We start from the raw sequence: 26,006 nt of genomic DNA, 5'->3' as shown, positions 1-26,006 counted from the left end.
TTTCCATATCAATTTCTATGTCTGAAAACAGGGATTAATGTGACTTTCTCTGTGTCAGGACTGTGAAACCCATTAGAGGCCACACCATGAAAAGACATCTGAACATTTCCAGTACCTACGCTAGTCCTGGTGTAATTAGCCAAATTTTTGCCCTGTTTAAAATCCATTTTAACCATCATGAGAGCAAAAGCTTCTTTAAGTATTATTTTTGGACAGTACTGTGGTTTGTGGGGGTACTAACATAAAAAAAGAGGCAGAAAAGTACAAACCAAACCATCCAAACTATGTAAAGCATACAGACTACTGTGAAAGAAATACCAATATACGAGACCATATATATTTAGATCCTTGCCATGAAACTTTACCATGCACAATTTCCTTGATTGCTCTCTTGTTGGAAGAGCTACTAAAGGGGCAATTCACAAAACTGCACTTTATTAAATGCTTACCTAATGCTATCTATGATAGGTGCTGCATATTGAAGGCAATTTTATTGCATTACTCCTGCGCAGCAAATATAGCATGGACCTAAACCTGCCGGACTGCTGTGCAGCTCCTGTGGGTACCACACTTCGCCCTGCATTTGCAAGCTGCCTAGCCGGTCCCTATATACATCCAGCCAAGAAAAGGCACCACATTAGCAGATGACTGGTATACTGCCTGCAGTGGTCAGAAGGACTTAATGCTTCCTTGGGCACCTGTATTTAGTGCTGCGAGCAACCCAGTGAAGCTGGGTTTGTGTATCATAGAATCACAGAATGATTAAAGCTCACCCAGTTCCAACCCCCTGCCATGGGCAGGGATACCTTCCACTAGAGCAGCTTGCTCTAAGCCTTGTCCAACCTGCCCTTGAATGCTGAGCATGCATGTGTGCACACATATTTTACTTGATCATGTCTTTAATTATCTCAGTATTGCACAGCCCAAAGAATGCAGAAAATTTCCAGTATTGGATCTGGAAGGAACAGATCACATTAATTCTTTGGCAAAAATCACGTATCAGAAGAATATAATCTTCTGAAGGCAGGCAGTGAAATTCCCACAGGTCACTGCTCAAAATCTGTCTGGTTGCCTTTAATCTCTCTCATCAATCTTCTGTATGCCCCATTCCTTCACTCTTACTCTCAGGACCAGCCTTACTCCTCTGCCTTGCTTTCAGAGGTCCTTTATCCTTTGACCAGCACAGCAAGCCCTAGCATTCTACAGGCTACTATAAAAAAAATGAGAAATCAATACCACGGTGCCATGCATCTTCCTGCTATTCCTTCAATGAAGTTCTTGTGGCAAAGACTACGAGGAGGTTAGAAGCCAATAATAAAATAACAGTAGATGACTTGCCTGTTTTCCCCGTGATTTCTTCAATTACATTACCAGCGAGCTGCTGGAGGCAAGCCGAACGGTCTAGATCTTCCCTGCTGTCTGCACTGCTAACCTTTAAATCTGCCCATGCGCATCGCCTTTTGCTCGCTCCCCTTCCCCTCCCATCAAGTTTCTCACACCTCCTCTTACTCCTCCAGAGCCACAACCTGTTGTGAACCCAGAGACCTCCACACATGATGCTACCCCCAAACCTCCTCGGTACGAGGCAGCAGTCTCTCACTTCCATCTATTTTCCAACATCTGATGCCAAAACTTTAACAATCTTACCCTCGCTTTGACCATTTCTACTTGGAGGAAGATGAAATCCATAAACCAAGTGTACTGGGCCATGCTGCAGTGGCATGGGAACACACACGGCCATTGCTAGGTGTTATTTTAGGCGTTATCGTGCCTAAACGCACATGATGTCTTGCGATATTAGCAACGATTCAAGAATAAAAGATGCCAAGTTTCTATTCTAGGAGTATTCTACAGTCTCACAGAAATGTCTTTTTCTGTGTTGGTTTTTTTTTTTAAACTCGTTACTTTACAATCAGACCACTTACCAGAAAATAATTGTGTTTATTTAATGTACGCCTGTTTCCCTCTTAGATATGCACAACCCAAATGCTATTTCAGATTGGATAGAAAGATGTTTTCTGCTTCCTATTTATTTTCTCATTCAGTGCATCCATTCATAAGGCTCACTGAGGAAGAAGTACAGACATCAAAAGCGTCATGTTTGTCTTAAAAAATAACATTATTCTGATTATTCTTGCTTGGAACAGGAACAGATAATGACCTTTTATAACTAACATCCATCCAGCGTTCTTCTTACATTATTCTTGAATTCTGCCTTTAGTAAAAATATCATCTGACTTGCACCAAGTCGTACAAATGCCACTGCCTGAGGTTTCAGTGTGATGGATTACAGAGACCTCAGTTCTCGGCATCACAGCGATGCCTGTAACAGTGCTTCCATTAGAGCCTCCTTCTCTTTAAGAGGCACACGCCACATGTTTGACCCTTACAAATGAAGTCACATTTGAGAAAACCATTCCAAAAGTATGCTAAAGCACAGCTCACGCACACAACAGAGCCAGAAACACCAACAATTAAATACCAGGTTTCCAGTAACGTCCGTACCCTACCAGGTTATTAGTGTTACTTAGAAACACTTTGTGACTAAGAGGAACGGGCTTCATCCTGCTCCACCATCAGAAACATTTAGTCGCCCAAACAATAAGGGAGGAACACTGAAAACATGAATCCATCTGGGACAAGGGGTGATGGGTTCAAACTGAAACAGGGGACATTTAGGTTAGATATAAGAACTTCCCTGTGAGGGTGCTGAGGCGCTGGCACAGGGTGCCCAGAGAAGCTGTGGCTGCCCCATCCCTCGCAGTGTTCAAGGCCAGGTTGGACACAGGGGCTTGGAGCAAGCTGCTCTAGTGGAAGGTGTCCCTGCCCATGGCAGGGGTTGGAGCTGGAGGAGCATTAAGGTCCCTTCCTGCAAAGGAATCGAACATGAGCCTGCAAATCCACCTCCAGGGATGACAGTTTGGTCCCTTAAGACAATAAATTGACAGATCATTTCACTGTCCCTTCTCCTGCCCCTTTCTTGCAACACCTCGGTCATTCACTACTACACACAAAGGAAGGCAGACAGCTGTGTGAGAATTAGGGACTGGATTCATTTTCTGAGGCCACTTTTGAGCACTGATATTTTTCTGTAAAAGCTGCCATTTGCTAGAAATAAATGGCCTGGGAAAAATAAAGGTATTAAAGCCATTTAGTTGTAATGGAGTTTGTGTTAGTGCAGGTGCTTTGTAGTTGGGTAGTTTTTACTTCTGGGTGAAGTGTAATGCATGTTTGACTCATGGCTACCTTACCTGATTGAAGAGGCAGGCCCAGCAGCAGGAATAGCAGCACTCCTGCATCACATCTAAATCAGCATAAGCTTCCTGCTTGAAACTGTTGAGGTTTCACGGCGTCTTTTCACTTCTTTCTTCTCCCCCTAAGATATTTCATTTATGCTGTCCTGACTAGACGCCTTAAAGGCTCATAGACTACAAGCATAGGAGCGTTACCATATAACAGAAGTGTGAGACAGAAACCAAACAGGGTCCATTACAGGGAGAATTACAGTCATGCAACTACTGAACGAGGATGTATTACATTTGAATTGGGATACAGAAGAAAGGATGGTTTTATAAATCAGTTTGCATGACTGGTTTGGGTGTGAAGGGACCTTAAAGCTCATTCAGTTCCAGCCCCCTGCCATGGGCAGAGACACCTTCCACTAGACCAGGTTGCTCCAAGCGAGCCTGAAACAGTGCCACAATCAATAACCATTTGCATTCCCCTTTCCCATTTTATGTTATCTTTTAACAAAGCTCTTTTATAAGACTGAGAAATAAGGAGAAACAGCCTTTTCTAAGCAATCGCATCCAGTTCTTCTGCTCCTCATGCTAATTTTGCAGCTCTCCACTGGTTTAGGTTTCTATTTACTGTCTATCTCAAGGACACTGTTATACCCCAGCACTCCCATATTTTGTGGACACACCATTCTGTTTCATTGCCTGCTTCATCTGGGGCCAGTGTCAGCACACAAAAGCCTTCACCTCATTTAGGAGAGGACCTTGACATGTTGGTCTCTGCCAGCAACTGCACCCCAGACCTAAGAGCCTGAAGTTACTACCAAGCCTTTTGAGGCTCTGTCCTCATGGCACGTGTATTTCTCATTGCCCTCCTGAGGATTTTATCAATAAAGGAAACTACCCTGACTGACAATTTCTCTCTTTCTTAAGACAGTTCGACCAGCAGTCTCCCTCCTGAACACCTGATTTTGAGATCTCTTCCTATTCCCAAGATAAATACCCCAGCACACATCCACTCTCCTTTGTTATCCTGCAAAATCACCCAACCTGCACCAAGCAGAAGTATATGAACCAACAAGTTAAGCTCCTAAATTAAACAAAAGACATTTCCCTTATTCCCACTTACCCTCCTGCAGTTACTTCTCCCCATGCTTCTAACACAAGGGAGGACAGAAGAATTAATGCCATTTTCTACTGCATTACAAACCTTCTGACTCCCTCCACATTCGCTCTGTGCTGAAGGAAGCAGTTTAACGTGCATTTACCTGATGGGAAGGGTTACAGCCTATTGGAAGGGTAATGCAGTAAAATGAAAAACCTACTAAAAGGCCATTTTGAAAGGGAAAAGCCTTTAAACTTCCCATACTGTTAAAACTGGCTCGGAGGGTATCAGAGTAGAAATGCAGCATTAGCACCGAGACACTGTCAACTGCTTTTGGTTTATTCTGAGGAGCAGGAATATCTCAGGTTGAGACTCACAATGTCAAAAGAAAAACCCAAGAGGTGAAAACAGATAAAAACCAGCCACAAATGAAGGGTTTCTGCAGTGGGTGCGTTGGTTTCAAGCATTCACTTAAGCTGAATTTCCTTCATTTGCACAAGTGGGGATCTGCTTCAGGAATTGCATTGGGGAGCAGAGCCCTGTACAAGACAAAGCCCCGCAGCCACCCACAAGCTTCATCCTTCTTCACAGCATCAGTGCTGGTCCACAGCCATGCAGCGGAGAGTCCACTGGGGACTTAGCAGCCTGCTCTCCTCATTCATTCTCACGAGGAAAGCATGCGGAGAGCTGAATCTGAAAGGACAGATGTAAAATAAGAGTACCTGCATTCACTGCCTCCCCTTTGAAGTGCTCTGTACAAGGGGTAAAAACAAACAACTGATAAAAATCAACAAAACATTGTTTCCTTTCAAAAACAAAGACACCAAATGAAAACAAGAGGGTCATGCTTAACAGAAGAAGAGGAAAAGCCTGGGATCAAAAGCAGGAGTAAGCCGCAATCATCTGTCATCAACATCAGAGTATAGTGGGCAAAAGCAGGATTATGGGGCTTTCTGTTAAGAAAAGGAACGGAATACACAGTTTCTATGTGGGACACGTTTCATGTTAGGCTGACCCACACGGATGCAGCACAACTACACAAGAGGAGTACAAGATGTGCAGAGACACCCATGAGGATGCTCCAAGCCCCTGTGTCCAACCTGGCCTTGAACACTGCCAGGGATGGGGCAGCCACAGCTTCTCTGGGCACCCTGTGCCAGCGCCTCAGCACCCTCACAGGGAAGAGCTTCTGCCTAAGAGCTCATCTCAGTCTCCCCTCTGGCAGGTTAAAGCCATTCCCCTTGGCCTGTCCCTACAGCCCTTGTCCAAAGCCCCTCTCCAGGTTTCCTGTAGCCCCTTTAGACACTGCTACTATTCCAAAACCAGAGCCTATAGCTTGCAAAGGAAACAAACAGGCTGTGAAAGGGATGACGGAACAGCCCAGGCAGAAACATTTGCTTTAGACATAAAGACTGCATCCATTCACCCCCAGCCCTCTCCTCAAACCACACCATGGCTCAGACAGCCGCTGCTGCTGACAGCCCCCAGCCATGGGCAGACAACGCTGCCTTCTTCACACCTTCCTCTTCCCCCCCTTGGTGTCAGATCAACTGCAGCACGAAACGGCTTCAACCACTTCATAATGGGAGAACATGCCCAGCAGGCAAAATCCAGCTGGTATTTTGTGCTCACGGTAAATAGGATTACTGGCGGCAGTGAAAAGTGAAGTCCTCTGCTCAACAACACACTGGGGATGGCAGCTGCTTTCCAGCCTTGGACTGCAAATACCATCTTGCCAAAGCTTTCTGTACTAATGGGGCCTATTTTCTCTATAGGAAAGGGAAAGGCAGGAGAGAATTCAATTTTTATGCTTCCGAGTCTCCTATTGAAGCACATGTGTTCAACTGCTCCTGCTCCGGTTAATACCCAGCACGGAGAGATTCAAACAACCTCATGGCTGCAACAAGCTGGGGTTGTCCAACAGATAGAGCAAATCCTTAAACTATAAGTTTTTCTTTTATTTGAAGATTTTCTGCATTAAATGTAGCACAGATTTGACTTAAAACCCTGCACTTCTCGATGGAAATACCTGTCTCCAGCTGAAGTACAAACCAGAGCTGCCATTCTAACCCTTACCAATGCCAACAGGAGCTGCTCTTGCAGAGCAGGTCTCCGCAGGGGTCCCCGAGGGTGATTTACTGACTCCAACACCACTTGCAGGCACTAAATGCTGCCTCCAGATTACCCAGGTGGAAGAACACACACAGTGCCCGTTTCAGGAGGAGGGGGGGAAAGGTCTGAAGCTGTCGATGAAGAGAAATCCCTCAGGTCTCACCATGAACTGAGTGAATGACCAGCTGGAAAGGAGGGGAGAAAAAGGGAAAATGAGAAGGCAAATTGGTCTGAGTGTGTGATCCCGAACCAAAACACGGCTTCCCAGAAGTTCTCATTTAAAGTTGTAACTGATTCAACAGCACCTGCTGAAGTGGATAAACGCATGAAAAATTCAAAATTACAACATCTCTTCCCCTCTAAATGCCTCCCCGTTAGAAACCGGGCTCAGATTCCACGGAATAGGGTCTAGAAGCAAGGAGAAACACTATTTTTCTTGGGTTTAAATGGGAAACCCCAAAGCGCATCGCTGGTAAGCAAGGAAAGGGTGACCACCCAAACAGGGACTCGGCATTCCCAAGCCAGCACAAGCACAGGGCCACCCAGGCCAGAGCTACGAGGCTGAAAAGGCTGTTTGAGACTTTCTCCCCCTGGACTTGTTCTGCACATTTGTGCTGGCAATTTCAATTGATTTTATACTGAAATATTGCTGTGGGATGAGACACTATCGAGTGAGGTGCAGGTGTAGTTAACACAGTTAGCAGCAAATACATAGTTACTAAAAGGAGGGGCGGGAGAATGAAAGAAAACCCGTAATTCAATAGTCTTGCTTAAAGCAAACGTAGCATTTGGAAGGGGGAAAAGCGAGGATCTTGTTTGTTCCCTTCTTGTGCGTCTTCCCCAGCACAAGTATTCCATGCACTCAAACTAAGTAATAAATGCCTGAATGTCTCTGAAGACATAAACTGGGATACAGCAAAGCAAGCTGCTAACACCAAGCTTTGTACTGCACGGTCCAAAGGGGAGTCCACAGCAGGGACAAGGCAGAATGCATTAAACCTCAATTAGATCACAGTACACAACAAAGCACAGAACATTATCATCATATTTACTCACGCAAGGATTAAGTGGCTTCCTTTGGAGATGTCTACGCTTGCAAAGTGTCTTGGGGACCCAAGTGGCTCTTTGTGGTGAAGAGCAGGCACCACTCTACTTTCTTTAATGAGCTGCACCCATTAAATGCATATCATAAGTATTAAATGCATCTCTCATGTATAAAATGCATCTTACATGTGTGTATGTGACAGGCTTCAGCATTTTTGGAAGGGCTTCCAGAGTATTTTTAGCTCATATATCTTATTGGTGACTGACTGGATATGCTTCAATGCCAGAACAGCAGTGTAGAAAGAAAAATGATAAGGAAAAAAATGAAGAAAACATAAAACAAAGCAAAGCTTTGATGGCAGACTTGAGAAAAGCATTACTCTAATAAGGTAATGGTCCAGCCATTTCTAAAGCAATGATTTAGGCAGCATTATGAAGTCATTATTTGCAAATGTGTTTGTTATACAATGCTTAGTATTAATAAACCCTCGTAATTATACGTTCAAACAATTTACCCTTGGTATTACAAACACATCCAGGCTGACGGCCAGGCATGCAGTGATTCCTGCTGGCTTCTGCAGGCCAGTCCTGAGGCTGCGACAGCAGCATCTCCTGCAAGGGGACCTGCAGGAGGATTTATATGGCCACATAAAAGATGTTTCCATCCCATCTCTGAGCCAAACTGAAGTTCACTTCCATAAGCTTCACAGCCCTGAAAAACTTTTGGTACCAAATGCTGTGGTTTTCCCCTTGTCACAACACCTGAATGCACTCATCCAGCCTACTGCAGTGGTTGGAACTAGGTGGTCTTTTAAGATCCCTTCCAATCCAAACCATTCTATGATCCAGTCATTTCCGCAGCTCTAACCTCTGCTATCTTCATTCCAAGCACAACTTAAGTCTAAAACCTCCCACCATTGGGCATTTCAAGTGCTACCAGCAAGGACAAGACTCCATCCAGTGCAGTTTGCACTTTATTCCTAAAGATCAAGTAAATGAAGTGCAAAACTTCAGGGCTCTTTGATTGAAGAGCTGATGCTTGTAAGAATCAATATACTAGTGAGCAAAGCCTTCTTCATATTTAAACATGAAAAAAAGTCTTAAAATTTATGGAGACTCCAAATGCAACAACGGGAGTGCAGAGGCACTGTTTGTCAGGGTCTGCAGCTGTTTATAATATAAATTATATAAATGTACAAATACTGGCTGGTAGTACACTTTAACACACACATTATTCAATAAATGCTGAGGAAATTATCTTAAAATGGCAGGGCCTTAACTTGCTTCTGCAAAAGCACTTTGATATCCACACACTGCATGAATGTCTTTTATAATGCCGTTTAAAAGGTTCCCCTTGCAGGGGAGCAGTACAATCACAGCAACACCAGCCCCTTTGCCACAGTTCCCATCAGCTCTGGGCTCCTTTAATTTGCACCAGTCAAACCTGTTCCCTTCCCACACAAGACCACTCACTCAACTCGGTGTATGGCTCGATGAATGCACTCCACCACCACACATCTGGGCTTGAAAACTTCAAAGCAAGCCCATCATAATATTTTCATTAAAGACACGAGCTATTATTCCTCGCACAATAAAGCCCGGAAGACAGTCTCTCATCTCCACAATGGAGGGCTCTCTTGAAAGGGGGCATCACGCTGGCTTTCAAGAACCCATCTGGGACACGAAGTTCACAAGTACAAACCCTTCCAGCCTCAGTGGTGGCTGGGTTTTCTTTGCACAAACCTGGCATCAAAGCACCCGCCCTGCCCTAAAATAGCTCCGAGTTCCAGTTGTTGTAACTCCCTCAGTGGTTAGGATACAAGCTAGATGGTCCCAGCCCAAACTGCATTAGGCATCCCCTGACTGCACACACTGAGATTATGACTGCTCAGTGAACTCAGCACACACACAGTCACAAGGGAACACTAAAAGCAAATTCTGGCCCTGTCCATCATTCATAATTCAAGAGAAATCAGGGTTAAAAAAAGTGCATGAGCCATTGACATAATTTATATGCTGCAAGTGGGAGAGTTGGCAGTCTCTCGCATCATAAACTTTAAATAACGGTAGTTTAACACCAGATGTACCCACAGATGTCCTGAGTGTAATACCATTAGCTCCATTATGGCACGGAGCAAACCCTCCCTTAGCTCGGTACCCTCAACCTTGCCCCACACCAGCAGCTTGCTTAACACTGGATTTCACCTGGAACCATCAGTCCAACACAAACCACTGCATGCTAACAGCATGAAGAAAAAGGAAACCAACAAAAAAAACACACCTTGAAGAGTTTTCTAATGGAATTCTGGTTGAGAAAGTGCTACCTATAAATAAAAGGAGGAAAGAAAGGGAAAGAAAAAGGTATTAGCACCTCTTCTGAAAATACAGTCAGTCTTCCTCCAGCAATGGCACAAAGTTTTGGAGATGCAGTTGTGATTCTCGATTGATACCATGCCATTTACCTTTTAGGCATTAACCTACATATGCTTCCTTCCTGTCGTCAACTAACAAAAAATACTCTTCTTCCCACTGACTTTACACAAGGGATTATCAAATTAGTTCAGTGTGTGCACGCTGAGGGGTGTTAGTTGATCGTTCAACTTAAACCAGCTTTTAGTCAATATTCCTTACTGAAATAAGAGAAACCAGAACAGCGACTGCTTCCTCCCACCATCCCCAGGCTCATCCATAGCATTTATTTTCAATGGAAAACCTAAACTTCCCAGTAATGACGGATCTCATGAACCCAAGATCAAGGTGAGGCACTGGGAACGGGGCTGCCAAAAGTCCTACCTGTACTTTAGATTTTTCAACTGATTCATTCTCCATCTCCTGTGTCCCTCTTTAGAGACATCCTAGGAATAACTGCAGAGGCCATATATAACTAATACCCAAATGCAGAATTAAATGTGGTGAATGCACAACCTAGAAAGCCCAAGCCAAGCCTACAGCCTGGCTCCTGCTCTTCAGTCAAATTCTTTTCAACACACAAATCTTCCAGGAATCACACAACAACATGGAGACAGAGATCCCCAAAGCAAAAAGGGTTAATGAAAATCACCATCATCCTCTTGGTTTCACATCACGTTACAAGTATTAAGATGCCATCACACTTGTTACCAGTATAAGCATCATTTTTCTGCAGTTAATACCTTAATACCAGATTTTCAGGGGGTTTATTTGCTTCGTGTTGTGCTCAGCTGGCAAGTATAGCTAAGCTGTGTTAAAAAAGAAGTCAGCATCAGCACAGAGCCTCAATCTTTAGTCAGAATGTCCTTTTCTACACCCCATGTGCAGATTCAGCACATCCATAGTACAAAGACGATGAGATACTTCCCTATTTATTCTTGAAACCCCTAACTTGGTGAGCACATCACAACACGAAAAGGTGGTGTTCCCTCCCCCTGATTCAGCCAACAAGCATCAGCAGCAAAGTAGAGCAGGTACAATGGGAAGCGGTAACACTGACATAGCTGCTCCCTTCTCTCTTTCAGAGCAGAATATGGAGGTTAAAGCAGACAGCTGAAGCCTCAGAAACCAGTCACCTGAAAAAAACACCCCAAAGAGACCTAAATCTCTCTTTTTCTTATTCCCCCAGCAGCACCAGCACTGCTTCATTTCAGTACTTCCAGGGAGATGGGGCTGCATCCCAGATGTGCTGAGCGATGCTCCGTATTATGTGACAGAACAAGGTCCCCTGAGTTATGAGGCTTTCCTCCCTTTTCACCAGGTCATGATCTAATACTCTTATCTGAGCTTGCAGAGCACATGGTCCAGACAAACTGCTCGTGTACCCAGGAGCATGCTTGGAGGTAGGAAATAAAGGGTGCAGGTTTGAAATACAGCAGCGAGCATCCCTTTTAACGCAGCCACAGGAACTGCCAGCGCAAAGCGCTTCACATGGGATTTACAACATGCATTTTTCTACTACACGAGGTGGGGAGAGGAATCTGCAACGGCAGCAGGACATAATTTAGGTTTATTTATGATTTATCTTCTTTCTTCCAGTAGCTGGAGAAGAATTTCAATTAGGCATTTCGATGCTTCTCTCAGCACATGAGCCTCCACGCACCCATGAAGTTCAGGGAAAGCTCTGGACTATGTTACCCTCTGACTAACAAAACACAATAGATGGCATCCCTGCTGCCACCTTACATTGATGTAGTGTTAAAATTAGTGGAACATCTGGATCCAGCAAACATTCAGAGCAAATTAATGAGTGCCTTGATAAGATCTCTCTCCCCAAGTTAGGTATCCTGCAGCTGAGCAATGATAACATGGAGGAGGGGGGAAAACACACCAAAATCCCATACTCCAACCTGAACAACTACATGCAGGACTTCTGCATCTCCTTTCTGCACTAAAGGGCATCTCTGTATGAAGATTTAAAGTATTCCTTAACCTTTTCTCTGCTGAAGAAGTTCAGTTTTTCCCAAGTCATCCCACAGCCATGTGTACGAGCAAAGCAATGAATGCCTCACTACAAACAATAAACCTAAGCAAAACTAAACAATAGGGGAGTTTTACATCAGTGTCAGTGTAAGCAATAGGGTCAGAAGTATACGTGCGGCACAGGGCTGAAACTGCCCCAATGATCCTTGTAAGCTATTAGAAAGCTAAGGACGGTAAAGAGTTACCCAAAATCACATTCAGGAGAGAACAAACCATCCCTGCTGCAGCAGCACTTTACTGACCTAGGGGGAAAGAAGTCCTGCACCACAAATCAGAATTACTCCTTGAGATACTTGGATCCCATGGGGATGCTCCAAGCACTGGGCTCTGCCTCACCTCACCTTGCTGGTGAGAGCAGGGGAGCACAGCCCTGGGAACACCACTACTCCTCCAGCAGCACCATGGACCCACCACCCAACATGAACCTGCCTGAGGCTTACTTTGTTTTGCAGTTAGAGCAGGAGCAAGAATGATGCCTTCCAGCACACACAGCCCTCTTCTAATTCATTCTGCTGCCAAAAGAGACCCAGCATTCGGTCTGTCCCCTACACACTTCATGGAGGAGATCCAGAAACCCTGCTCACACCACACACCCAGCAAGGTCCCTGAGACACACTAAACCCATCACAGATAGTGCATTACTACTTGGCAAGCACTGGCCAAACTCACTCAACTCCTCACCCAGCCTGAAAGCTCAGCAAAGCCATCTCACTATTCACATCTCTCCAAACAGCAGACCATGTAGAGTCCTCAATAGTGGGAAGCAATCCCTGCCACTGGCTCATGCCAGACACCAACCACATGAATTGCCTGGCGAATCCGATTAGAACACTCACCTCTGCCTGGTTCATTGCCTCCTGCTTCTTACTCCTAAACCACTTCCCCACCTCTATATGACTACAGAGGAACAGCAAGGCAGCAACTCCAGGGAGCCTGTATTTATTAGGGCAGAAGGTGCTCCCCACCCCTTCCCCAGTCAGCACCCTCAGATGCAATGCGTTAGCAAGACTCAGCCTTGCTCCTGCTCCAACCACACCTGAACCCCATTGCATTCACACAACGATCCATGTCCCCCAGGGGTCAATGAGTAGAAGCAGGTTACAGAGAAGAAATGGATTTCTTCCTCCAAATGAAGTACAAAAAATGAAACTTTGAAAGTATCAAATTTACAGGTTTTAAATGCAAAACATTTTAAGGACAAGGTGATTCTACCTTTGAGATCCTTCCCACTAACATAGGCTGCCTGCAGAACCACCCAGTGAAGGTTTCCCTTCTTGACCACTGCAATGACTTTTACATTTAAAACATCTAGGGGTCACAGACCTTCAGTGCTGCTCCTCAGGTGTGGTTACACTGCCCCAGCACAGCCCCTACCCATCAGCATGGAGCCTTGGTGTCCATGGCTGTTAATGGCATCAGCTGTGCCATTAACAGGGACCGTGCTCCAAACCCTCCATTCCATCCAGCACAGGTCTGGACCCTTCACTCCTCCAGCATGGTAACAATAGTCTTGTGAAAGATTAACATATAAGGTATTTGCTTTGGAGCAATTGACCTCCATTGACCTCTGAGGCTGACACTTCAAGACACAAAGGGTGAGACTGCTTTAATTGCTCAGCTCATTGCAGCTCTGCAGGTAACACCGATGTTGACTCCCTTCTGCTAATTTAAATGACCCCTGGTTTCAATCCCAAACCAGCAAACCCAGGGCCCCTTTCATGCATGCGCCTGATGCAGTGTCTGACAAAGCACCCACCTCCATAGGCAACTAAAGTCCATTCAGAAATATGTTTTAGATTATATGGAGCATTGCAAGCACACAGTTTATGTAATGCTGTGATTTCCTGGTGTCATGTAGAAGACTCGGATACATCTTCGGATCCACTGAGAAGCCACACGGATCAGCAATCCCCTGAGGTACACATCCCTAAGGGATAGCAAGGCCTGGCGACCTCCCAGACAGAAACCTAACAGAAAACTCTAGAACATCACAAAAGGCAAGAAGGACGAGCATTCCTCATACAGCATGGACGAACTGCTCCTAGTTTTAACGAAAAGCAGTGCCAGGTGAACCTGCGAATGCAACGTGAGCATTTGGAGCCAGCTGCCCCCACTGGCTTCTGCTTTGTAAACCCCCCTTTGCCAAACCTCACTGTTTGTGAATGTGATCCTTCACAATGGCTCATCCCTGTTTACGGCTTCACGCTGCAAGAACACAACAGTGTTGATAGCAAGAGGGCTGTGTGCGCAGAGCAGTGAGGAGCAGCCACATCCTCGGCCGAGCACCTCCACGCCTGGGGCAAAGATGAGGTTTTCAAAAGCAGTTTGCTACATACATGAAATAGCAAACTAAAGGGAACTGGGTCACAGAGATCCCACTGATGTCCCAGGGATGTGTGTTACCCTGGCTCTGCAGCATCACTGACACATTCCAGCTTGGGAACACCACTGGAGGAAAGGAATGGAGTGAAGTTCAAGTGAGCAAAAGTTCACAGTGTGACAAGAAGCGTAGGAGAATCGTCCAGCCTCATGCAAGGGAAACCTTACACCCTGTAACTCTAATTCTTATTACTTATATAGGAATGCATTTAATAGCCCTGCGCACCTTTGCCCTATGTACAGTTGTCGTGGTTTAAACCCAGTCAGGTAACTCTGCTACTGCTGAACCCAGGACAACAGTATTGCTGAAGTTAATGAAAGCAGAGTCAAAGTGTGAGTGTGGATGGCAAATACTGCATTTAACACCTACCACAATGGCAGAGAAACTAAAAATCCCCCCTCCCAACCCCCTGGAAGCATCATCAGAGTTCCATCTGGAATCCCCTGAAAGCAGTGGGAGTTTTGCCATTAATATCAGTAGGAACAGGAACTCCTGGTTGTATTTATTTCCTCCAGCCTGCCAAGCTATATTTAAATCCCTTTCCTCAGTAGGAAGGAACTTAACCAACCTGGAAAACAACAAATCAATGCTACTTGCGTTGTTTTTCATGTCTGACTACACATTAATGCTGTGTCAGACACCATCAGCGTCAAAAGAGGCATCACCCTTTGGCAAAACTGTAGCATTTTCTGGATAAAACAGGAAAAGAGATAAGGAAGGATGAGAAAAAATATCAATTTCCCAGGACATTTTCTGGGCTGAAGCTCCCCTGTGATTTGACCAGGGCTCCTGCCACCGGACACAAGAACTGGTTCTATGTTGAGAACAGGGTTTTCCTCATAGCGCAACTGATGGACAGAGAATCGGCTTCCTCATCAGTTAAGATAATCCTGAAGGCCCACCTGGGAGACATTGCTTTTTGCACCAGATCAGGAAGTTTCTAAGCAATAATATCAAGCCAGTACTCAACATCATGCTGTCAGATAGAACTCTCATTAAGTGCAGCAGCCACCTCGCCATGGTCCTCAAAAACCCAATAGCCTGTGGTATCCGTGTGCCACTCTTTGATGGGGTGAGAACTGTCTGCAACATATTCATGTTGACGTTAACTCATTTCAGGAGAATACACCCACACTTACCAGCACACTTGGAAAACAGATTTTTTATACACATCTCTTTATATAAGGGCCACAAGGATGATCAGGGGACTGGAGCACCTCCTGTATGAAGACAGGCTGAGAAAGTTGGGGCTGTTCAGCCTGGAGAAGAGAAGGCTGCATGGAGACCTCAGAGCAGCCTTCCAGTATCTGAAGGGGGCCTATAGGGATGCTGGGGAGGGACTCTTCATTAGGGACTGCAGTGACAGGACAAGGGGTAATGGGTTAAAACTTAAACAGGGGAAGTTTACACTGGGTCTAAGGAGGAAATTCTTTTCCGTTAGGGTGGTGAGGCACTGGAATGGGTTGCCCAGGGAGGTTGTGAATGCTCCATCCCTGGCAGTGTTCAAGGGCAGGCTGGACGAGACCTTGGGTGCCATGGTTTAGTGTGAGGTGTCCCTGCCCATGGCAGGGGGGTTGGAACTGGATGATCTTAAGGTCCTTTCCAACCCTAGCTATTCTATGATTCTATTCTATAATTCTATTTAGTTGCATTTTAAACTGCTTTTAATTCCAGGTGCTATGCAGTTATCTGTGCGGGTCACTGCTGGGCTCCCCACAAGCCACAGGTATAACACAAAGCATCACAGACAAGTATTTAGAGACAGCAACCACAGAAGGCAGGTGAGTGGAAAGATTTAATTCATTGCTGTTGAACACAAAATGGATATAGAAAAGGAGAAAATGGATATAGCTGTACACAAAGAGAGTCGACTATTGAAAGGCTCCAAAGCCAGTGCATTTGGTCAGCAAACACTATCCCACTGAAACTCAGAAAAGTCTGCACAATTATTTTATGTCGTCTCCAATAAAAATCTGGAAGGACTATGGCAGAACAGAAGGAATAAAATTAATCCCTTTTTCCAAGAGGGAATTTAATCTATTTTACTAATAAAGGTTTTTACAGCTAAGAACTTCCACCAAGCATTGAAAAGACTGCTCACAAGGAGCATTTAACATTGCATAAAACAATAAAAAGACTATGGACATGTGCAGACCAAGGCTGTCTGTCATACTTAACTTAAAATATAAACCCATGGTAATGTATTATTCCTGTTAGCTCTCCTAAAACACTAACCAGGGTATACTGCAAGAGTCTTTGGAGGGAGAAAGTGCCATATCTTTATAGACAACAGAAATACATTTGCTCAAGGACAGAAGAGCTCCTGCACGTTATGGGCCTTAAAGCTGCTGATATTTAATAACCCTTAAGGAACAATAAAGTATGTAAAAGAACCCTTAAAAAAAATAACAAGTCCTTGAGATTTTGACAGGAGCAGTCCCACATTTACAGAGCATCACCTTGGCTGTGCACTGAGCGGAATCCCTGTGGCCACAACACAGAGCCTCATCCCTGTGGGTCATCGCCACAGTGCTCATGGACCTGCTCCTGCTGAATCCCCCCCCCAGCAGAGACCCTGCAGGAGCTGAACACAGCAGCAGCAGCTTCTCTTGGACTACGTCAGGAGCACGCACGTTATCCAGCTTGGAAACACACTGACAGGCTGCAGGTCCCCACGGGAGCACGGCTGGCATTAGCATCGCCTGTACCCTGCCAAAGCCCAACTCACTCGGACAACAGGGACTGTGTTTCAGATGGGTTAAGCTTTAATCAATGCCTTTGTCAAAGCTTTGCAGCCCAGTGGCATTACACCAATTTACAGCCTATCAAAGCATCTGAGATGGGTTATTAGAGGACTGAGACCAGCCATTTCAGTAATTAATTTCTTTTTAGGTGGCATTGTTTGCTCAAGCAATGCTATTTTCCCATCAGATACGTTTTTGTAGCTGGAAAAAATGGCTCAAAACACATTACAGCATCTCTAGCCTTTGTTCGTGTGCAGCACTTAACTTCTCTGGAATACCCAACATTTAACCAATTGATTTTGCTTCTGGCAAGTCTCACTTGCATGTGGCCTTGCTGGCTGTGCAGACCTGCACTCTGAAATAACTACTTATGATCTACCTATTCTATTTACACAAGAACAAACAAACACCCATTAACACTGATTTAAAGTACAGAAGAGAGAGTGATCAGTATAAAGAAACCAGAGTAAGGAGTAAGAAACTTTTCCTTTGATGGAGAATCCCAACTTCCACTGCCTTTGCTCTGCAGTATGGCAGGAGCAGGACAGGCGGATGCAGGACACAAAATACTCCCATCCACTTTGCCTTTTTTGTGGCTTGTTTCTTTATTTATTCATGGATTTCATATCGAGTTTATCTATAGAAAATCATATAGGCATTTAACACCATACTCCTCCAAAATGCCACATAAATATTAACTACCCTTACTTAGCTTAATCACTGCAGTAGGTGTTAATAAATGTTATCCTTGATGCAAAAACATTTCCATAAGCATCCAAAATGAACAAATCCTTCTAAATGCTTCACATTTTCCTGTCCCATCATCAAAACTGTTGCATGGGACTGTGCCAGAAAAAGGTGAAGGAGCCAGACACAGGCAACAGCAAGAAGCACTGATTTCCTGAGACAATGCATTTATCTCCCAGTCTTGTGCATAAACATCTTATCAAAACACAGTGTTTAACAGAACTGGATTCTTGGCCCAGAGATGAGTTTAAAAATCACACTCTGAAGCACTGCAGGTGGATTACTTCTCCCCATCCCAAACTATTCTAACGCCCAGATTTCATACGCTTTTTCCATGTTGGAACAGGAGGAAAACATTAATGACCATAAGTAAAGTGAAACACACACCACCTGGAAGAGAAGATTACCATAGCTATTAATTCTGTAAGACTCAGCTGACTCTAAAGATGTGTTTTCCTGCTTTGCAATTCCACTCTGCCCAGTGACAGCCTGAGACAGTAGATGTCACCTTGTGACACTGCTGGGTCCTGACATTGAAAGCACATGGGTCAGATTAAAGCTCCTGCGGAAGGCAGGCACAGCTTCCTGCTGGTTTTCTGGTGGGGACTGCAGAGGCAGAGCCTTCCCTGCTGTTCAGAGCTCAGCACAGCCAGACCTCCTGTAGTACAGGTGCCATCAATCACATCCATGTCAGCAACCTTGGTGCAAAACACACTTGTCTGTCCACAGAGGGTAAGACCACATCACCAAACGTGGAAACTCCCATAACAGAAAAAATACCATACAAACAACTAACGTGCCAAGTCTTTTAATAAGGTCTTTAGAGGAAAAACAATGGTTTTACTTTTTTCTTGATAAAAATAGAAGACAAAAGACAGCAGTACTCATATTTATGATGCCTTAAACAGACCCTAAAGGTTTCCTGCCTTCAATTTAACTCAGCCTTTAATAAAACTCAGCCTTTAATAACCTATTAGCATGAAAATGACAGTCAAGTCAATGTAAGCCGAGATGCCTTTTCAAGATGCAATCTACTTTCACATTGCAGAGATGCTCTTGACATCAAGTTAAAGCAATGAAGAAAACCCAAGCCACCCCTTGAAGTGCTCCAGAACTTATCAAAACATTTCACTGCTTTTCAAAATACATCTTGACACTTTACTCTGAACGCAATTCATACTTTTCTCCTCCAATTACACACATCTGTGCATACACTGAGGTATAAGAAATAAAGTCATTGATGGGCTGTCCTTTTCAGAACTGTACACTCCTTCCTCCGTTCTTCTGTCCTATCTTGCCACTTTAAGCTTGCATTTCTATCAGTGGGAGGTTTCTCTCTGGCTTCACTGAGAGCAGTACTTATTGGAGAACGGGCACTTCCTCCATACCAGACTGGTTTCATAGTGCCCTGGATCCCACTTCCAACACAGCTGGGTGCTGCAGGTCCTCCCAGCCCGGCTTCATCTGCTCATCCCATGCTGCTGGTCTGCACAGAGGCAGGAGGATGTGTGTGCCCGGAGCTGCCCATAAGGCTTTCTGCTGTGCCGCCACATCTACTTATTAATTCTCACTATTTAGTGAGCTGTTAAGAGTTCCAAAGGAAGTTATTCACAGCTCCATTGCAAGGTTCACGGTAGCAATAATATTTGTATCTCCTGAGAGGTTTTTAAGTAAACATAGCCCTCAAATGCTAATGGGCATCAACGTTCCTCATTTCTGGCAGGCTCTGGCTCTACTTCAGCTGTTGAACCGTTACCTTATGGAATGAAAACAATACAAACTTCTTCCACAGCACCAGACTGGCGCTACTGTGATTTACCATCCTTTTTCACCTTGAACAGATGCAGAAGATGTATTCCTGAAGGAGACATTTAAGCCACACGAGGCAGAGATGTGCTTTGTCTTCGGGCATTTTGGCAAACTGCAATCCCTTACCAAGAAGCACCTGCTGAAGCTGCCCACAGGCTGCTCAAAGCACTGCTCTGTGCCAGCACTGGCAGCAACAGCTCTGCCACACTTCCTGCATCAAAAATCCTCCTTTCCCTTTCAAGGGCATTACTTTTTGTGCCAAACCAAATGGTAGGTTTAGCTCCAACTCATCACCTATCTCAGATTCCACCAGGACATCCCTCTACTTCTCCCTAGATGAATCCACACAGTGGTCACGTCCTTCTCTTCAGCAGAGCATCACCATGGCTGCGTTTCCCAAGATGCACATCCAGCCATCCTCCTGCACACACTGCAGGTTGCTCTATCAGTATCTTCAATCTGTGCTTGAAACTCTTGACTTTATTAATAGAGCAGGAAAATGTCTGTACACAGAGAATAGATGATACATTCTCAAGCACGACACCATTCCCCTTTCAGCTCTTTGAATTCATTGCTAATTTAATTGTTATTTCTTCTGTGGGTTTCTATTTTGAGATTGTAGTTAGATCCTCTGGACCTACGAGGAGCGATGCTGCGTATTTACTTATGAAGAACGGTGGAATTCATGTACTCAAGTTACTTTGTTAGTTTACTTTATGCTTTCCAAATGATCAAAGCAGACCTTCATTTTTCATGAAGAGGAAAATTGCACCTTCCTGCATGGTAAAACAACTGGGTTAATTGTCAACATTAATGTTGTGTTTGTTTCTCAAGAAGCTACTAAGCCTTTCTATCATAACTTAATAATTATGAGTCAAGGAACAGTCACTTCAGAGACGAGGGAAAGCTACCCTGGGTCCTTTCAGGAAGCCACACCAGTAGCTGTGTGTGGTATTTGTAGCTGGGACCTGGTATTTCAGTTTTGCATGGTGCGAGAAGACTCAGAGCACTGGAAGTATGAGAGTTGTCATTGCTAAGAGACCTTCATCCGATTTTCCACATTCAGCTTGACTGTTGTAGGGTTTAGGGAAAAGTTGTCTTCATGGCTAAAACCATAAAGCATATTTTAATATTTCTGAAGCCTTTAATGAAGCCTGAACGTCTTCCAAAGAGTTTCCTTAGTAATTCAGTAGCCTATGGGTCATCACGTTGATGTCCACATTGGAAAAGACACTACAGGAATCATCAAGTGAAGTTCACAGGCTGGATTTAAGCCAAGAACATGACTCTGAACAGAGGCACCATTACCAAGCTGTATTGAATCTGAAATTTGCCCTTGGTGAGGTGACATCAGTGGCTGCCCTCTAGCAAGTCAAATGGAAGACATGGCTAGGGAAGAGAAGGGTGTTTTGGCTCCATGAAACCCACTCAAACCGCTGATGGGTTGTAACACGTGCAGTTTTAGTCTGACCTGAATCAACTCCAGCAGCAGGACAACATGCCAATACCACCAACTTCTCTGGGAATCTACAACATCAAGAAACAATGCAATCACCCCAATTCCTCCAGATGCCCTTCTCCTCACTTGAATGGAAGTGACAAATTACATCTAAAACGGGAACTTTAATGAACAGAAGTGAACTTCTAATGAAGGCAGTATTGATAAAGTGTCAAGCGCAGGGGCTCTGCTCCCAGCTCATTTAAATACACACGGAGGGAGAAACAATTAGTTATGCTTCTCAGCTTCCCCAGCGGTGCACCCCACTCAGCCCGGGTCTGGAAGCTGAGATGTTAAAGGATGAGTAGAAATAGAAACTAATTGCTGGGCACAAGATGTGCACTATGGAGCGTGCAAGGCCACATGGGACTATTCCATGTGTACAGTGGGATGCTGCCACTTCCCTGGCAGGATCCCACACACTTTATGTCCAACAAAAGTAGAAAGAACAGAAAGGATGAGTCTGGTTCCCACAGAAGAAGTTGAAATAATGGAAAAAGCATGATAAAACCATGCGACTGCAGCAATGCTGCGCTGTGTCATTCAAAGCTCCATTAACACAGTTACAGACAGGGACCTGCAGAGATGGATTTTCATGTACTTCTATCACAAAGTGTACTTCAAGAGAAAGGGCTCTTAACAGCTTCAGGTTTCATCTGTCTGTGCAGTGTACTTGGTGTTCTAACCTCAACTCCTCTCCACCTCATTTTATGAGGAAAGTCCTCCAAAAGCACAAAGTCAGTACTTACCAACTTGGTACGTTTGTGGTTCTGATGCCTCTCCTATGAATGCAAACTCCTACAATTTATTTTGTATGCAATAAGAAATTTGGGGGCTTTTTTTGATGAACACAGCTCTGTAGACTCCACATGGGCTACCCAAGAATTAGGCACTGCTCTCGTTTGAAAAGCAGCAAAGAAACTTAGAGATGCTGCTTTAGTTCACATTGTGAAAGGCAGATGCATTCAGACTCGGACTCGCTCATGTACCCTGAGCACTTCCCCATGGTGATACTACAAGCAACAAGACAGCAACAGCTTGTCTAAGGGGAAACTTGGACCTGAGCATGACTGACTAGATTCCCCTCAAAAACTGAAAACAGGATACAGAAGGGAAGAGGGAATCTAAATGGAGGCAACAGAGCAGCAGTTTTGCATGGTGGGTACAAGAAACAAAACTCTGCTGCAGCAAAGTGGAAGATTTTTGGGCTGAGGTTTATTAGCTACTTCAAATAATACCTCCAAGCCGGAGCTACGTCCTAGACAAGGCTTCCTCCTTGTAACACAGGAGGAATCCTCCCTCATTTCTGGATGCAGCAATTTCTATACAAAACAGGAGAATGGAGCAGAAACATATCAGCAAAGCTGGGATTTATTACACATATTTTGCTGTCTTTAATGAAAATATAAAAAAGAACAGAAACAACCCACAGAAAAAGACTTACTACTACCAAGACCAGAGTATTTTGCCATCTATGACAACGCACTCATCAACCCTTCCAATGCAAGCTGTGTTTTCCTCTAGTAGAGCTGTGAGTATTAGCCAGTTTTCTCCTTATGGAACACACTCTTTTCTTGCAATGTTTTCACTGAAAATAAGCAGCACAACAGCCCTGACAGAGGCTGGGCAAGACAGGATGGCACCTGGATGCCCTTGAATCAATCTGAAGGCATTCACAGGGGTACTGAAACTTTATCACAAGGACACTGTTATAGATGCACTTGCGAGTTGTAACTATGTGGTCTGCCAACACATTAATTTTGTTTTCGTTGGCAGTGTTGTGATGTTTACCACACTCCTTCATTCAGCTTAATTAAATGTCTCCCATCATATTTACTCCAATCACACCTTATTTAGAGATCAGTAAACAGATAGCTGAATTCTGTTATTTATGACGATGTTTGGCTTCACTATAACCTCAGCACAGGATGCGTTTTACAGCCTTCTGTCTTACAAATGATTGAACATAACGGCCACGATATTCCAGACCAAGTAAAATTAACATCCCTTTTACTTCTGGTCCTTTTAATTAACCATCAATTTTTAAAGTTCTAATCAAGCCACTGTACACATACAAAACTTGACTTTAATCCCCTGTTTTGTGCATATGGAAGAAAACACCCTCTAACTTATCAAGAGTCCAACCAGGTTTGCAATGGCACAATGGGCACTCTCTTGGCTAGATGCCTTTTAAAGCTGTCTTTTCCTTTGCTGCCCCTCACAGGGGCTGCAGTGACTGGCAGATATACTCACTTCACATCGCTATTGGTTTCCAAAGTCGCTATTTAAATGTTCAGCAACATCCTTACTCCTCCCACGTGACACCAAAATCAATCCTCATGATGGAAACACTTAAAAGGGGAGAGAAACACGTAACAGGAGTTCTTCTGTTTTAAATAAAGTTCAATCATTGAATCGCTTCACCTATTGTATGCACTCCTCAATTTCTAACTTTGAAATGGTTTGACAGGGTTTCTAGAGGGGTGAATGGGTTCCATGTGGAGCCACAGAGAGGGGCTCTTTGCAATCAGGCTTAGCAAGGATGCCAGCCTGTTAGAGAAATAATACATCTTACACCCTTCCTTCTCTGGAACTTGAGCACCTCCAAATAAAGGTGGGGATTTGGTGTCTGGAATCCGAGTTAGTTAAGTTCTTACAAAAGAAACACCCAGTTTCTCCAAGGTTGAACAAAGTTAGGGATGCTTTAACAGACTGTAAAATAGTATTAATTATTAGTGGTTAAACGTTTGAGGAAAGAGAATGTGTTACTCAGTTCAACTGCAGGTGTAAATGAATTCTATTAATTCAGCTTATCCTTAATTAAGTTTTATGAGTGTACGAAAAGACCCTATTTTGCTCACATCTTGATTATGAAGAGATCATTAAGACTCAAGACACCAAGATCAGAGGCTGGTTGAGATCCTGTTGTAAAGCCAGCAAGGCTTACAGCATCTTTCCAATGTGGGCAAAAATCTGTAAGGTGTCACATGCTCATATTGCTTAAACTATGTGTGAATTTCTCTGTCTCCACCACTACTTTTGCTTGGTGCTGTACTGTTTCTACCCAGAAAGGAGACTAAATCACAATGAACCCCTGCACTGGCATGGTCTTTTCAGAGGGTAAGAGGGGACTCCTACAAGACAGACTTAAAACTGTCCCCTCTGGCAGTATAAAGCCATTCCCTCTTATCCTGTCCCTACCTGCCTTTGTCAAAAGCCCCTCTCCAGCTTTCTTGTCAGCCCCCTTTAGGTACTGGAAGTATGTTAGAAGGCTCCCTTGAGCCTTTGATCCTTCAGTGAGTATCAGTGTGTGTCTATTACTACATTTCATGATGGAAATACTAATGCAAATCACTTTTTCAGGTGATTTTCCAAGACAGGATAGTTACTCCCAAACTGACTGCACAAGCCATCCTCGGTAAACTCCTGCACACATTGCCAGACCATTCCTCAAATCAACCCTGGGAAAAGCCTGTCTGTATTTGAAGGGGACCACCCCAGTACATCACTGGTGAAGGCAACACAAACACCTCAAAGGGATGCAGAATGAACTGGAGCTACACATAACTACACAAACACTTGCAGGAATACGCAACAGCAATCGGCAGCAACTAATCCCTCAGAATCCTCCGAAAGAACGGGGAGATTTTTCACCCCCCTGAAACGCGATAATGCAAACACAATTCCCAGATGTTCCAGCAGATGAAATCATCTTGTTGGAAAGGTTATAATTATATATGTTAAATGCAGCGGCCCACTTTCAAGATTAGTGATAACGAGCTTACGTTTTTAATAGAGCCCTTCATCCCTAGGGATTTGACGTGAGCTGACACAGGCACTCCAGGATTGCTGCTGCTACGTCTGGCTTCAGACGTGGCAGCTGTTTAATATCACTGCATATGCTGTAAACAACACGCTGTGGTACAGAATAAATCAAGTGTATTTGTCAGAGAATAAAGGGTATTTGTCAGAGGAAGGAGGAGGCTACAGAAAAGCCTCCCTCAACCTTTCACTTTTCCATAGAAGAGCTCAAGGACACACAAAAAAGGATGATCTGCACCTTTAGAAGGCAGCAGAACCACGGGGACCTACAGCACTTTATAGCCTTTTATGCTTCATTCGAGGCAAGGACATGAAATTGCAGCTGGCCAGACCCAACACAAAGACCACAGAGTAGATCAGAGCCCTCAGCCTGCGCTGGGTGGGCAGCAGAGCCCTGACCACCACAACGGATAAGCCTATGTCAGACTGGTTTGGGTTGGAAGGAGCCTCAAAGCTCACCCTTGAACTACAATGTACAAACAAGACCTTCATTTCCTGCTCTCAAGTGGAGCCCTTGAGGTTCTCACAGGTAACCACGATGGTGGAAGAGAAGCTATTTAACCTCTTGGTCCTTTGAGCCGTGAGCAGTCAGCAGAACATAAAGACAGAGGGAAAAGCTAGCAAGTCATTACTGGAGACAGGGTACAAAATAAAACAGAAGCAAAAGAGGAAGCCTTCTGATTGGTTTTAATAGGTTTTGAATTAAGCTCCTCAAATTGGAGAGCAGACCTTAAGAGATACACAGACCGGCAGACCCAGTGTCACCACTATACGTTATGTGAGGTGTCCCTACCCATGGCAGGGGGAGTTGGAACTAGATGATCTTAAGGTCCTTTCCAACCCTAACTATTCTATGATTCTATGATTGTATTACCAATTCACAACAAAACACCCCTGAATGCTGTAACTGAGGTACAGAAGTGGGAGGGGGTGTTGCAGGTTTTCAGTTCTGCATCCTTTACTTCCTTCCTTCCTACAAAGATAAGCTCAAACCACAGAAATCCAAGAGGATTCAACCTTCCTTACACTCCTTCATACACTATCTAAAGACCGACTC

The 26,006-nt window shown here is 44.4% G+C and overlaps 1 protein-coding gene across 6 annotated transcripts in view; it reads right to left on the bottom strand.

Annotated features, from left to right (window-relative positions):
* The window catches only part of FSTL4 (follistatin like 4), a 201,878-nt gene that overhangs the window by 141,453 nt on the left and 34,419 nt on the right, over positions 1–26,006 (bottom strand). The window contains exon 1 of one of the 6 annotated variants that reach the window (XM_061457084.1): positions 12,786–12,920. The exons of 4 other annotated variants lie outside the window; for them this stretch is intronic. Coding sequence is in view for 1 of the 2 variants with exons in the window: in XM_061457083.1 (XP_061313067.1) it covers positions 12,786–12,800 (15 nt within the window). In the remaining variant the exon portion in view is untranslated. Of the gene's footprint in view, positions 1–12,785; positions 12,921–26,006 lie in introns of those variants that run through there. One more of the 6 variants, XM_061457083.1, reaches the window with a different exon arrangement.

The sequence above is a fragment of the Pezoporus flaviventris genome, unplaced genomic scaffold, assembly GCF_033815535.1.
Source record: "Pezoporus flaviventris isolate CSIRO_AGI_PZ_B2104156 unplaced genomic scaffold, CSIRO_AGI_Pfla_v1 ptg000023l, whole genome shotgun sequence".
Lineage (NCBI taxonomy): Eukaryota > Metazoa > Chordata > Aves > Psittaciformes > Psittacidae > Pezoporus > Pezoporus flaviventris.
The sequence above is the reverse complement of the archived record's forward strand: the minus strand, read 5'-3'. Positions and strand labels throughout refer to the sequence as shown.